Source organism: Vanacampus margaritifer, chromosome 5, assembly GCF_051991255.1.
Source record: "Vanacampus margaritifer isolate UIUO_Vmar chromosome 5, RoL_Vmar_1.0, whole genome shotgun sequence".
NCBI lineage: Eukaryota > Metazoa > Chordata > Actinopteri > Syngnathiformes > Syngnathidae > Vanacampus > Vanacampus margaritifer.
Window position 1 is genome coordinate 14,863,030 of NC_135436.1, and position 16,191 is coordinate 14,879,220.

General features: G+C 37.7%; 1 protein-coding gene across 10 annotated transcripts in view; it reads left to right on the plus strand.

Annotated features, from left to right (window-relative positions):
* The window catches only part of gria4a (glutamate receptor, ionotropic, AMPA 4a), a 126,795-nt gene that overhangs the window by 64,707 nt on the left and 45,897 nt on the right, over positions 1 to 16,191 (plus strand). For 8 of the 10 annotated variants that reach the window (XM_077565074.1, XM_077565075.1, XM_077565076.1 and 5 more), the window contains exons 8-11: positions 2,554 to 2,721; positions 2,914 to 3,018; positions 5,444 to 5,554; positions 15,939 to 16,145. In XM_077565074.1, coding sequence (XP_077421200.1) covers positions 2,554 to 2,721; positions 2,914 to 3,018; positions 5,444 to 5,554; positions 15,939 to 16,145 — 591 coding nt within the window. Of the gene's footprint in view, positions 1 to 2,553; positions 2,722 to 2,913; positions 3,019 to 5,443; positions 5,555 to 9,106; positions 13,580 to 15,938; positions 16,146 to 16,191 lie in introns of those variants that run through there. The other 2 variants (XM_077565083.1, XM_077565084.1) reach the window with 2 other exon arrangements.

Genomic DNA, 16,191 nt, shown 5'->3' on the forward strand with positions numbered 1-16,191 from the left:
GGAGGATTATGTGAAATGAGTCCCTGCACTCATTTAGCCTTGGGCCAGTCAAGCAGTATTTTAGTTTAATATTGCGCTCTGTGAAATGCACTATGATGGAAATTGCCCCTTTTACATAGGGAGTGGATTTTGAGCTAACTGCTTTCAGCCATCAATCAAAATGTCTTTACCCGGTAATTCTGTGCCGGTGTGCCCTGAAATGAGTTCCGACGTGCATTGAGATTTTCCTAAAATATAATAAAAATGATCAGTGACCTGGTAAAGTAATATATTGACATCAGGTAGAATAATTGCCAGCCATATGCCAGCGCAAGTATATGTTTTTTTGTTTTGTTTTTAACAAATGTCTTTTTCACATTATTTTCACATATATTTGCTTTGCACGACACCATCAGTGTTTGCTTATTAGAGAGACAATGGGATGTCTTGATCAATACCTGTCTATGCCTAAAATTGTTTTCTTTCATTTCATTTTATTTATTTTTTTACTTTGCCACGGCCTGCGTTAAAGCTAATGTAATGACTTCATGTCCTTAACCGGCATAGAAGATGGATGGATGGATGCCTAAACCTTATTTTTCATTTCAATTGCTCATAGAAGCAGAATTTTGGATCAATGATGCCTATAATTCTTTCACGCATGCGTTCATATAATAAATATTGTAAAAAGATTACAATTTATGCACAAAACTGAAAAAATACTACTCATAATCCTTGGATGACAAATGGGTTGAAAAATGCTTGTAAGAAAAAACATCTTCTAGATAGAATGTTTCTCAAACATAGAACAAAAGATGCAGAATCTAAATATAAAAAAATCTATATATAAAATAAACTTTTATCCATCCTAAAAAGACAACAAATGGATTACTTTACCAAATTATTAGAAAAAAAGATATGTAGTACAGTCCTGGATTGGCTGGCAACCAGTTCAGGGTGTGCCCCGCCTACTGCCCGAAGCCAGCTGGGCTTGGCTCCAGCGCCCCCCGCGACCCTTGTGAGGACTAAGCTGTTAAGAAAAAGGATGGATGGATATGTAGTACAAAAAACACCTGGGGTATAATAAATAAAGTATTGAATTAAGGCAAGGCAAAAGCAATCAATCCAAACTATTTCATAATTCAACCAATTCAATGACCACCTTGTGAATATTCTATAATAATAAGATTATCACAAAATATCCCTAATGAAAAAAATGATTATGGAACCTCCCCACAATATCGCTATAATTATTGTATTGTGAGCTTGATATCGAGATAATATTGTATTGTGATTTTTGGATATTGTTCCATCCCTATTATAATCTGACACATGCATTGTATGGATAATCCATTAGAGGGCAGTATTACACAGCTGAGTGCTTTTCCAGCGACTTTGCAAAATCGCCCCAATTAAGAAAGGAGAGAAACCTATACTTAATACGTAGTGGAAAATGTTCTTCCTTATATTTGGAAACACTCATATGTTTATATATCTGTTTATTATAAAATTTTTGACAGTTATAAATGTACGCATTTAAAGAATTGCGACCGGATGCATCAAATACGACACAATAAAAATTCATTTGTGGAAGTTGATTTTAAAAAATGTTTTATTTTTTTAATTGTTTGTTCAAAAGGACCAATACATACTCTATTTACAAATAATCGGATTTTGGTTTAGGCTTTATAGGGTTAAGATAATGTGTGCATACCATGATGTCTTAGCTGTTTACTTTGGAATAAATTGGTGATGTAACAAAAGATAAAGTCAAGTGATGTGGATGCTTTTTACGTGCACTGCATGTTTGCCTGGATCAGGTTGGTTCAGATTATTTATAGCTGGGTTGCCAGATGAGATTAAAGGTTACCATTTATTAGAATTTGGGGGCACCCAGGCACTTATTTCACTCATTAGGGCCAGCTGTATTTATTTATAAACTAAGACCAAAAATATAATAAATGTAAGCACATTTGATATAATTAAATATTCAAATATTTTATGACTAAATTTAGCTACATCTAAAAGTAGATTCAAGATTCTATACTTGTCATATCAGCCACAGTCACTCACCCAAAGGCTAGGAATGAAAAGACGTTAACTGCGTTGCGCAGCCGCCTGCTGCACCCTTGAAGGGATACAAATCAAGATGTCAGCAAGGAGAAAGCTACCTGTTAAGGTGCGGAGAACATCCGCTGAATTTGTCGTCTCACTTCTCGCTATCCTCCAATCGCCGTGCCTGCAGTTGTTTCTGCTGTGAAGCCAAGGCTGCCTGCTGTGTGTTTGAGTGCCCCCACCTGAGCGTCTGCGTGAGGCCTGGCATGCGGTGTTTGCAGCTGTATGAGTGCAATGAAGTTCCCTGCTGGGGCGTGTGGTACTTTTAATGAATTTGTCAAAAGAGACCTCTTACTTTTCAACTAGACCATATATTGAACATCTACCATATTAATTCCTTATTCAGATTCAAATTTCTCATTTCATTGCAAGTTAATCTACTTCATTAACTTTTTCCTATTTACACACACTGGTTACGTAATGTGTGTGTTTTCTCTCTCTCTCGCCTTCAATCTTCAGTATACTTCCTCCTTAACATACGATGGTGTACTCGTGATGGCTGAAGCCTTTCGCACTCTTCGCCGTCAAAAAATTGACATAAGTCGACGGGGGAATGCTGGAGACTGCTTGGCCAATCCCGCAGCTCCGTGGAATCAAGGAATTGATATGGAACGAGCACTAAAGCAGGTGCTTATTGAAGTTGGGTTTTTCATTGATTGAAAGGCTACAATTGGCTTTAATTTGCTTGTTTATACTGTTTACTCAATGTTGGGAATTCATTATATGAGCCATCCTTACAGTACATACATTTACAACATGAACAACTTTACATTAGTTGTCTTTTGGATTGACATGTCTCTTTTTGTACTCTAAATCCAGGTGCGCATTCAGGGCCTGACTGGCAATATCCAGTTTGATCATTTTGGTCGGAGAATCAATTATACCATGGATGTGTTTGAGCTAAAAAGCAACGGACCACGCAAGGTAGGCTTTTTTATCGGTCATCATTTTAGAATGATATATTACTCTGAAAATAAAGCCTGACAGTGTTAGATGACGCGGTGTTGGAGGAACAAAACAACAAAGGCTGTCAGAAAGCTTGGGAAATGTTGATGTATCCTCCAACTCAAGTCAAAATGCAAAAGCTGGCAAGCAGGAAACACAAGGTCACACTAAGCAAAGGAGCCAACAAAAAAACTTGAGGATCAGAGGAACGAAGGCTGCGTCTTGGGTGTGCGTGTTTTGCCTCTCTGGTGTCATAAACCCTGGCATTTAAAAACAATCTCAGGGAAAACATTAAGTCAAGGACAGGCACAAAACAAGCAAATTAAAAGGCGTTAAAGGTCAAAATGTATTGTTACAATGACCGTTTTGGGTTACTTTTTGACGTCATGTCTTTCAGCCTGAAAAAAATCTGATTTCTGATTTTAATCGACCCCCACCCACACACACACACACACACACGCACACAACAAAAAACAAACAATGCCATTTTTCAAAACTTGGAGAATGGGGCCTTTTTAACATAATCTTAAAAATCCTAATTCCAAAATTGCTAAAATTTAAATACTTTAAATGTTGACAATTTAGCATCACTAAATTAACATATATTCACTTTGCAACAACAAAACTGTCCCTAAACATATCATGCAGTTCTGTACCTATGGGGATTCCTTTTCACAACCATTTTTCAGAATGTCCATATTTTTAAAATTATTTTGCGGTATATTACGTTGGATAGAATAAAAAGAATTATGCATATTGTTCAATTGCAAAACATAATCATTGCTATATAATAATAATCGTTAATAAATTATGGTTTCAATATGTGTTATTTTCTCATATAAAAATTCTACAGTTGAAAGGTACACTCTTCATCATCCAGATTATAGTAATTATAGATTATACATATATATTACAGATATAGAATATAGATAATAGAGCAGAACAGTGGTTGGAATTGCTTAATGTGAAATGCCTGTTAATGTTCTAAACAATTACAGTAGATTGAGATGATTCAGCTGTTGGATAATACTCCTCAAAAATGATTTTAAGGACTTTATCTAGCTCAAGGAAAAGGAGAATTTTCTCAAATTCACGGTTTTTAGATGATGATATATATTAATAATCAAAAGCTTTGGTAGTAAATATTAGTAGGCTAACTTAAGATGCTAGATCATTGTAACAGATTTCAAAAGGAGGACATAGTGGCCTAAATCACAAAACTCACCTTTCGTCAAATAGGTGAAAGGGGATCCTCACTGTGTTTACCTTGGGTCCTCAAATGACAAGCTAGAGCTGTGGGCTAGCCAACCAAAGTGTTATTAGCACTTGTTCATTTATGAAAAGGCAGCTATTAGCCGAGAGAACTCATGTGAATTGCAAGACACATTGACCATCGACGCTTGATATGTACGTCGTAATATGCTTCAATCCGGATAAGCTCACTTAGCATCAGGGCTCTCTGGCTTGATCTGCTACAAGGGGATTGGCCAGGTGGATAGCACGAGACATATTGCTATTATCTACCAATGATTTTGCTAATTTTCAACCTGTTTGAACAATCTGACCCAGGATTTTCTTAATTATCTAGAACGATCAGTGTGACAGAGACAAGAAAATAGTGCTCAGACTTTCTGTAACAAAAATACAAATGAGCTGTAACATTTGGCTGCCCTGCCGTAAATAAAAGATGCTGCTTTCAAACATAATTACCCTTTATACCTGGAAAGTAAACAAAGTCCTGCATACAGTACTACAGAGCACTTCAATTGCATAGCGAGATCAAATTAAGCATTGTACAAGTGGCAACCAACCAATGTAGGAACATATCCTCCTTCCTCACCAAACAAGCAGCGGCTCATTCGGAAGCAAGCGGTATAGGGGAGATGCAGAAAGAGTCTAAGGAAGCATAGAACAAAATCTGTGACAGGCGTTTTGTGAAGAAACGCTCCCGACGACGTTATCAGAGCTTCCTTGGATGTGTACATTTGGGAGCATCTCGGCACAGTTAACCTTGCCGTACATAAAAGTCTGCAAAGACGTAAAACATCAAGCTAGATCCATTCATCACAATGAGCTTACTACTAATATTTTCTTACTGGAGGAAACACGGAGTCCTACAATAAAGACAACAAATAAAACAGCATCTCATTTCAGTTCCTCCGACAGTGTAGTGCGTTTTATTGAAAGTTTTTGGCTTGCACTCAATTTCATCAGTTCCGGGGGGAAATTTGTGGCCGGACTCATTCTGTTGGGTAGCTTTTCACTTTTTCTATCTGTTCTTATTAGTTTTATTCATGTTTGTTCCTTGTCTTTATTGTAATTGTGTTTTCGGTTGAGTTGAGCTATAAAACAGACTAATTGAATGATTTCTTCTTTGTCACTTTTCCCCCTCCCTTTTCCCCAGATTGGTTACTGGAATGACATTGACAAACTTGTCTTGGTCCAGAATGAAAATTCCTTGTCCAATGACAGCTCAGCGATGGAGAACCGGACTGTAATTGTGACGACTATCATGGTAATGTTTCTGCATAATTATGGTGCTACTTTTAAGGGGTGGGCAGCTGTTGTATTTGTCAAATCAAATCTGGATCATATCTAAGATTTCCACCACATAACACAAAATACACAACACTGTAATAGCAATGAAATATTTGCTTAGATGGCTGGATTTACACTGCATGTGCCTTTATCCAATTTAGAGCTCATATAAAAAATGTTTTGACAATTTTTTTTCTTCAAAATGCACTGAAACAATGACACAAATGTCAACATAGGGCTGCTGCAACACAGAAGTGAACGTTCGAAAAATTCGGCCAAATCATACATAATAACTAAAAAGGTTGTAATTTATTTCGTTGGATTGATTTTTCTTCCTGATCAGTTTTGGTGAGGCTGACCTCAACATTACTCTGTTGGCCACCGTCTGCAATTATTTTCCTTCAGCAATGATCTTCATGGCTCTAATGTACTGGAACATTTCATTGTTACAGCAGTGGTTCTTAACCTGGGTTTGATCGAACCCACGAGTTTGGTGAGTCAATCACAGGGGTTCGGGTCGAGATCAAATCACATACCTCATATGGTTCGTGATGACACACCGTGCTTGGCCACGATTGGCTGCAGGTGATCACGCATACATTGCTTGGCCTGTGTGTGTTGCAGGGAATTTAATGTGCTCAGTAATCGACTTGTGGCTGTTGTGATTGTACGTCGTGACTTTATCATTGTAATCCATTCATACTAACTATGGCTTTGTTCACACTGCAAGTCTTAATGCTCAAATCTGATTTTTGGGTGAAATCCCATTTTTTGGAGTAAGCGTTCATATTACCTTTTAATTGGGACCTCAGTCTGTCTGCTGTGTGAACGTATACGTTCCTAAAGTGACCCGCATGCACAGAAGAAGATACAATGTCACTCACAACTCTGTGTTTGCGGAAGTAAACACATATGGTCCAGTGTGTCAGGGCCACAGACTTTTGTAAGTCTACAAAGGAGTGATGCAGGAGGAGGTAGAAATAATATTTTGTGAAAATGAGGCGAGCCTGTCCAAGTGCCTCATCTCACGGTCCCTCTCCTTTTTTCCCCCCCTAATGATGACGTCACGTCTTTGCTGCGCATAACAAATGAGCCGTCTGCGTGACAAAATTACTTATATCACCACAAATGTCAACTTTGTGCTTCATGTTTCAAGTGGGATTAAATTAAAGTCAAATATAAAGTCACAACTAATACTCAAAACAACTTTGCCGACGTCTCCCGAGTCATGCCCCCGCGCGGAGCGCATATTGGACTTTTTATGACGTCGAGGTCGGATATATGCGACCGGGCCGTTCAGACTGCAGTCAAATTGCAAAAATTCGGATACGTATCCAATCTAGGACCACATATGAAAGCGACCCAGGTCGGATATGAAAAAATCAAAATTGAGCCATTCAAACTGACATAAAAAAGTCAGATACAGGTCGCATTTGGGGGGAAAAATCACTTCTGGGTCGCATTTTCCTGCAGTGTGAACGTAGCCTATCTTCTTCTTCTTGTTTTCCTTTGTCAAAGAAAAAAAGAAAGTGGTCAAATGAATTTGTGCATTATGAACTCACATATGGTGTTCCACAGGATTCAATTCTGGGGCCTCTGCTCTTTTCATTGTATCTGCTGCCCTTGGGTTCCATGTTAAGAAAACGGCAGTGGTTGCTTTAAAGTGCTCTTTAAATATATAGTTGTGTGTTGTAGTAATGGGAGTCAGCGTCCCAACTGCAATGGCAAGTTGAGCAATTCTAGTCCAGCACAATTAGCTATCTATCAACACTAAAGGAACACTTCCTTAACTCATTTGCTCCCAAAAACATAGAAATATGTTCTATTTTAAATGTTTTAAGTGTCCCAAAGACATATTTCTAAATGTTTTATGTTTTTTTGTTTTTTTATGAAAGAGCATACAGAAGGGTTTGATGCAGCCTCTGAAATGGGTGAAGCAACGGTAGCAATTCCAAAAACAGCCAGCAAGTGGCGTGTAAGAGATCAACCAGGGCCATGTTGAAAACAAGCTAATTTACTCACAGTTCTAAACAGATTTGTGAATAATGATGAAACTTAGCTATATTCTAATGCTAATTGCTGCAAAACGGAAACAGATAGAAATATACTTTTTGTTCCCTGATGAAAGAAGAGACACTAATCTTTCTTTTGATAGGTTCCATATTTTTTTCATAGAAATAGAACATAATATATATGTGGCCTTGCAAAATCAGCCAAAATCTAGTAAAACAGCTGGCAGTGAAGGGGGTTGCTTCAGTGAAAATGGCTGGGGGTGAATGAGTGAAGCTGCATGGAGAGAGAATACAGAAGAGTTTGGTGAAAGCGCATGAGAAACTGGAGGCGTTCAATACTTCCAACAAGGTTAAGAACCACTGATTTCCAGCAATAATAATACAGTTACAGGAAGTGTTTGCTAATGTGCCTATTTGTATTGTTTTGGCTGAGCAGGTGTATTTGAATCAGACTCACTCTGACAGGTTATATCTGATTTGTTTGCTTACACTGCAGGCACATATTCGCAATTCTGTCCACATTTGTAAGTGGCCTATTTTCAATCTGAGGATATCCAATTTCTTGTTTTTACTTTTCTTCTTTTGGCTTCCACGGTCCATCGCAATTCTGTCACTTGAACCATGTAGTGTAAATCCAGCCTAATCGAGGGAGACAAGAGTGAGTGTCCTGCAGCAAATTTGTATTCATGCCTCAGAAAACTCCGAACAAGTTTAAGCAAGCCCTCGGAGCGTGGCCACAAGGGAGTGACACTTGATTATACTAATGTCTCATTAATAGGCAAATCTAAAAGCGACCTCGGATCACCATTCAGATGTGACCTCAGTCTGGTTGCTTCTAATGACTTTCACGTGCTAGCCCACTGCCAATTAAATAATCATGACACAGTGTCAATCCAAGAAAAAGGAGGGCTGAATGTGTTTGTGAAAGTGATTTGACATCATCCATCTGGGGCCGATTTGTGGGGGCCACCCCTTTTCCTTTTAATGGGTTCGCTTCAATTTGGCAGACAAACTGATTCAACGGAAAGAAACTCCAAAGTGTCATTCTGTCATGAAGTCAATAATAACACACAATTATTATTACATTTGCCTTTACAGGGATAATCTTTTCTACCTTTTAATTGACATGGTGACAGGTGCAATAACTTAGCTATTTTTATAATTGCAATTGTAGTTAAAGTAATATAGAATTGCACTGGATCATAATGAGAGATGTCCAATATTTTTGGTGACCTTATTTAGGATCAAAAACATGCAGCTCTTGAATTGATTTCATGATGAGTGTGCCTGATGAGTGTGAATTGTTAATTTATCATTTGTCTCATCATTTAATTCAAATGTGCTTAGAAAAGGTTTGCGGTGGACGGTATTGTCGGTGTATTACTGTACAAGTCTTTTCGATGTGTCTTCCCATTTTCTCCCCAAACACGTCTGTCCTCTTCCTCTCCCCTGACTCCATCCGCCCCACTGTTTCTCACGCCTCCTTCATACCTCTCTGTGGATGGATACCTCAGCAGACCTTGGCTAACGTTAGCTCAGCCACCTCCTCCTCTTTGCAGCCTCTGATGAAGAAGAAGCTTCTGCTGCGACACTGAAGAAACAGCAACTCACTGCAACGCAACTCAGTCCCGACCTATGGAGAAAGACGCAAAGACCGATAGCGCTGCATTGAAATGTTGTGTATTTCATTAAGATTTTTTTTTTTAATTCACATCCACAATATTCAATATAGTTATTCATTTATGACTTTATAAATATGGGCTTTTATGTTGTTGTTTTATTTTTGGTCAGGAAGAGATCGACAAGGGAATGCAATTATGAGTCTTCATAAATGTTGCTTTATTCACTTTTTGATAACAGAGTATCATTGGTGGAGGTGTGGGCTCTACTTAATGGCATTCTAAGTAAACAGACATTATATGTCAACTAGCAAAATAAATGAAGACTTTTGCTCAGTACAAATGTACTTTTGGTGAGAATCCATACCTTGATGATGCCATAGAAAAAACAATGAAGATGGCCAAAGTAAAAACACTCTTTCTCATCAGGATCTTATCAAGACTGCATGTTGTCAGCAATTCCAAATGTATGTAAAAATCCTTATGTAATACTGTATGCTTAGATGCTAGGTTGCATTTGCCTGCATTATTCGGCTTTTGGCCATCTAATTAAGCAAAGTGTTACTGCCACAATAGCCAAAAAAGAATGTGTAGTGATGTAATTTTGAATCTCACGCGTATTTGTTAACATCCTATCTGCAACATTTCTCACTTCATTTATGTGTTTGTGTGCCCTTGTGCAGAGAGGTGTGAGCCCACATACGCACTTCACTTACCATGGAAGCACAAACTCATCACTGATCACAACCCCATTACTACTAACTAGAGAACTGTTAACTTTATTGTGTGTTTTGTCCAGACCCGTATTAGTTTAGTATACTGATTTATGACAGAGCCTGCTGCATGGTAGCTTTCAACAACAGGCACTCAAGGGTTACGTAACGCCTTCCTTTTCTTGAATAGAACAATAACAGTAAATTGTTTTTAAATGAGGGGCAAAGTAGGGGGAGTACTTGTTCGCACAGTTCTAGGTTAAGATTTCAGCTCCAGTGCTCTTGAGTGGAGTTTCCATTTTCTCCCCAACCAGCATGTATGAGGCCAATATCAACTGCCTTGCGACCTTCATGCAGATAAACGTTATAGAAAATGAACGGATGGATGTTTTAAATGATTGGCCGGTGGTAACCGATTTTGCTAGAAGATCAGGAACCTGGAGGGTGCATGAAATAAAATGCAGTGCAACCTCTGGCTAATACTGAATCGCTCCTCTCTCAGATAAAATTGTGGCTGTAATTGACAAAGTAGAAACACATAAAGGCCCTTCATTTGTTAACTTGACAGAGGCCTTACGTCTCAGCACTACTCGTCCTTCATCTCCATCCCTGAGCTCCGAGAGACATTAAACCAAGGCCAAAATTCCTTCGTGGCCTACTATGTTATACTATAAATAAATATTTTTTAATTTACCTAAACATACTTCTACAAAGTCCTTCACCTTACTTTTCCACCGGAAATTATGTCAAACCTTCTTTAGCTGTTATTCAGCACCATCACTGCAACATTGACACTTAATGTACACACCTGAAAAATTCATTGCCATATGGGCCCATTTCCACACTTAGCCTCACCCTTCCACGTAGATGAGTCATGCATGCATGCATGCCTTTCAACCCAATTAAAATCACAAACACTACAAGGAAGGGCAAAATGCACCGCAATAGCGATCAATTGTTAAGTTGTGTGGCGTTTCCCATAGTGCTTAGCATGCAGTTGCTGTTTGTATTACAAATACATTGTAATGTCTTATTAATGCTGTTTGCTGCCTTTTGTTTTAATGGCTCATAAAAATGCAGTGTTTGGGGTTTTGCGTGTTTAAAATTTAATATTTGATAACATTAGATTAAACGATGCAATTCTGCTTTATTCTACAACAAACAACAACTGGATTACTGCAATAAAATTTTGCACTTTATTGAAAAAAGTTAAGAACACATTTTCACACAAGGATTTATAAGAAAGCAACCCTCGTGCGGATAAATGGTTTGGAAAATGACCAGATGGATGTACAAAATCACTGTATATAGTGGAACCTCAAAGGCTATCCAACAGCATGCTAGTTAGTCTCTAATTTGTTAGGATTTTGCAACTTTGACTATTATACTACAGTAAGTGTATTCATGAACCAGCATTAGTCCCACAGCAACATCATCATTATTCTGATTGTTCTAATAATAGCTTTTTGTACCAAATCTTTCAATTCATGCACAAACAGGTTGCTTTCTCAGTGAAAAGAATGATGTTAACTTGGCCCTCTGGTAGAGAAACAGTTGACTTGACCAAGCGACACAATACAGAGGAGTTAATGTTGAAGTGTTTTGCTCTTTTGATGTCTAGATAGCTCAGAGACAATCATGCTGACTCGCTTGGCCGATACATCAGTGAGTGCATGATTATGCGCTGTAATTTGACTAATTGAGGAATGAATGGACTGATTATCCATCTGACAGACCGAAATAGGCTGTGACCGTTTGGCTCGGCCCTCTGGCTGTTGCAATGGACGGCTCACAGGCTGATTTAATGCCACGGCCGTTGGTTATTCATTATGCGACAGTCTAGCGTTTTGTAACGCTGAACTGATTGTTTGAATGACTGGACTTTGAATGTCCAGCTGTTTGCCCCATCGAGCATACTGATTCAAACAGCAAGTTTTAACTTTCTCTTTGGCACGGATTGAGAACCTTTTGTGCTTTATCAGTCTCGACCGTTTGCTCCTACAAAGGCTCTATTTCGACCCTCCAACTTTTTTGTACTTCATAGCCGCTTAGATCATTTGCTGTCACTCGTTTTGTTGCTCCCTCCTCTCCTTTCCGTGTTTTCAAATCCTCCGTGTGTCCAGCCCTGTTTGGGTTGATCCAGCCCTTCATCTTTCAATCTATGATGATTCAGGCTGGATTTACATAGGCAGGCTCAAGTGAGATCTTTCAAATCATTGTTTTCCCTATGCTTGCATATTTCAGGGAAAAGAGAAAAAAAACTCATGGAATCAGGTAACAGGTTGGAATCCAGTCTCTTTCAAATGTGCATCTGAATCTTGATAAATCAGATGTCTGCTAATGTAACCGCAGCTAGATCACAATGCAGTATATCAGATATAATGCATATCCTCCAAATCAAGATACAATAAAAATCCCCAAAAAACTCATGACAATTACGTCACTTTACTTAAACATTGCTTAGCAATGTGTTTATAGAGATGGACTTTGTCTGCAGGGAGCAAGCTACGCTAAGTTAGCTGAGCTTCAAACTGCAGCAGGGCAACTTAAATCAGGCACAATGATTTAGTGGAAAATGCTTTGCTCCGGTAAAGAAGAGATGGTACGTACTGTGAAGTTGTTGTTCAATACTAGGGTACTTAAAATGTACCACTGTGTGCTGCATTTGGTGAAGGGCATGAGACAGGAGCATTCACACGCAGCGTCATTTGCAAATTGACTACGCTAAAAACACCATTCTAGTGATGGTTCATTATATTACATTAGCTAATGAGGGGGGGGAAAGCACGTTGATCAATTAGTAAATCGAGAGAGTCGCCATTCGGCTCAGCTTCTATTTCACCATAACGGAGTGATACAGAGTCCACATGACTGCAGACGCGGCCAATCTTCAAATATCTCGAGGTCTTGTTCACGCCAGCTCTGCTTTGGAGTATTTACACTTTATTTTCATCTATTTCCATGTCATTTTTTTATTTAAAATGACCCCAAACCTTGGGCATCTCTTGTCTATGTCTCATTATTCCATTACACTATGTCCTATAGACTTGTGCGTTTGTCTGCAACAAATTTACGTGTGCCCAACCATGTTTTTTCTTTTAATTATTTATTGTTTTGAGGCAGACATTTTCACAGGATTGTCATGTAATTGATAGTATACAGTAGTCATGGAAATACAGTAGTAATTAATTAGTATGATGTGGCATTTCATCTCATGCTAACGTCCATACATCTTATAGAATGTCAAAGTAGTCTGTGTTCTATTGTGTTTTTTGTACATACTGGATATAATTAGCCAACTTGTAACAAGATCATGTTGTTCCTTTAGCATTGTTAAAACTTTCAAATAAAACAGTGTAATTTTGATGTGAAGCCGGTAAAGAATGTTAATTTGAAATAAACAGCAAATTAGATAAAACTGTGAATGAGTATTATATGCTGTCAAGATGTCATTTGGGTGATGTTCCCAGTCAGTGAGCATCTTAGATTTGGAGTGTTGATCTATTAGAGGGCGCACGTCTGGTGTTCATTAATTTTATGATTCATGTTGAGTCAATGGAATGAGTATCTGAGGACCTACTAATGTTTTTACTAATGTCATTGGAGAATGAATATTTTTGTGTGTTCTGATACAATGGGCCAATATATTCATGTGATGGTTATATTAAAGCTGATTAAAGTGTAATGTAATAACAAAACTGAATTAAGAAAACAGTGTGCTTACCTTTGGAGTAGACTACATTCACAATTTTTTTTAAAAATAAAAACGTCCAAACTTTTACTTGTTACATTTTAGCCAATGAAGAATAAAAAAAAACTGAAGGCAGAATGCGTATGCTAGAAGTATTTTACACATCCGTTGTATGGGAAGTAAAATGTAATAAAATATTGTTAGCCCCCTTTTGCAGCTATAACTTTCAATCCTCTGGCAAGCCTCTCTACAAGATGTTGGAGTGTGCCGGTGAGATTTTCATCCAGAACAATATTTGAAAGGTCAAAGGTGATGCTGAACCTGAGAACGTGCCTGTTCGAGTTAATCCCAAATGTCAAGTTCTTCCAGATCACACTGTTCTGTGTACTTTGGCATAGTCATGCTGGAACAGAAAAAATATCTCTTCCTCTGACTTTTCCTACAAAGAATGTATCCCAAATTAAAAAAAATGAAGACTTTGGGTTAATTTACTTAATTAATTTATGCTTTACATGCAGTGCATTGATATTTTTCCTACCAATGATGTTTTAAGTAAATTATATAGCAAATAAAGCAGGAATATATTATATTTACATTAAAGTGCAACCACAAGATAAGAATGTCCCTTTTTACGCCCAATTCAAACAATTACACACAAAATTTCCATAGGGAAAAAATACCTCTATTTACATACTAATTGTGATATACGAATAGTCTTGGCATATCTATGCTGTGTTTGTTGCATAACCATCACCACCACCATTGGCAACGTGCTTAAAGCACAATCTTTTAAGTGACACCCACTTTACTATTTTGTTGTTGTTGTTGTTTAAAGAAAACACGTAAAAATAAGTTTCCCTGGATCGGTATGCCAACATCAACCAATCATTTAGAAAATAAACAGACATAATATATTTTTTTAAATAATAATATTCATTTAATTAATTGATTAAGAATTTTAAAAAATCATGGAAAAAAATGCATCATAATTTCCCCATATTTTTGGGAAGAAAACTCTTTTTCAGTGGAGGAGCTGTGGGTCCTCTGGAAGTTTAGTATTTATTTTCAACTACATATTGAAAAAAAAAAAAGAGAAGCATAACTTAGTTTTGGAGCTGGAATAGATTAATTGCCACAAATTTCAATGGTAATGCTTTATTAATGTTTCAGCTTACAAACAGGCTCACGGAACCAATTACGTTTGTAACTTAATGTAACTATACTGTATATAAAAATGATTATTGTGCTTTAGTAAATCCCTGTCTGCCTCTGAGCTTACTAATTGTAATGCAATTTCATTAAGTTAAGTTCTTCCTTTCCACATTTCATTGCACTGCTCATTTGAACATTTCAAGGCTAAAATTAGTCATTTTCAACACAATTGAAAAAGCCTACTTGATAAATTAAAGGACATTTGTGTTTGATTAAAAGGAGCTCAATAGCAATTTAATAGGCTTGGTTCAGTTGGATTACAAGGGCAGCAGCCTTTGGCATAATACAATCATTCACCACTGCTGATAGATGTGCCGTCACTCTGCGCAAGTGTGTCTGTGTGTGTGCGTCTGTGTTTCTAATTCTTAAAAGGTCCCCACCAAACCATTCGACTCACGCTTTGCTTTCATCTTGCAAACTGTACTTTCAAAAAGTCATTTTGCCTTTGACAAGGCGCCTTCAAAGTAGCGGTGTTCTTCCCTCGCCTGTATTTTTTGCCTTCTGTTGAACATCTCTCCCTCTCAATGTAGCACTGAGGCAGGTGCACGCCCCAGTGGAGGCACGTCAAGGCAGATAAAAATGAGACATAAGGCACAACAAAGTGTGAATACTTCACATATAAAGCATCCAGATATATGTGGGGGGAAAACAATAATCATTTATCCTGTTTTATCAAATAATTTACTCTTAAGTGGGGTTTTTTTTCACCAAAAAAAAAGTGTTCCTCTTTCTCCTTGCCTCCTGTTCTGCATGTAAAGATACACTCAAATGTTGAGTTGTTGTTTTTTTATGTTAAGTTTTTTAGCTACAATACAATAGTTGCCAAACCACAATAAAATGTAATGTTGTGAAGATGGTCGATATTTACCAGAAGCTAATATCTGTTTGTAGCAATTAACCAAACTCAACCAAATACTATTTTTCTTGTTATTGTTTACATTATGCTAAAATAAATGTCCTTGATACTACTTTGTTTGTATTCCCATCTGTTCTCCCCTTTTGAAAAATGTTGTCATTTCTTTTTTTTTTTGTTCTTTTTGTCTTTTCTTTTTCTTTTTTACATCAATCACCAACCTCCAAACGGTGTCTTTCTTGCCTTATGGTGCTTTTGTAGGAGGGCCCCTATGTGATGCTGAAGAAGAACTGGGAGCTCTATGAAGGCAATGACCAGTATGAGGGCTACTGTGTGGATCTGGCCTCCGAGATCGCCAAACACATTGGAATCAAATACAAGATCTCCATTGTGCCCGATGGGAAATACGGAGCCAGAGATCCAGAGACAAAGATATGGAACGGGATGGTGGGCGAGCTTGTTTATGGGGTAAGGCTGGATGGATCATATTTAGATTAGCACAAAGTGCAAAAGT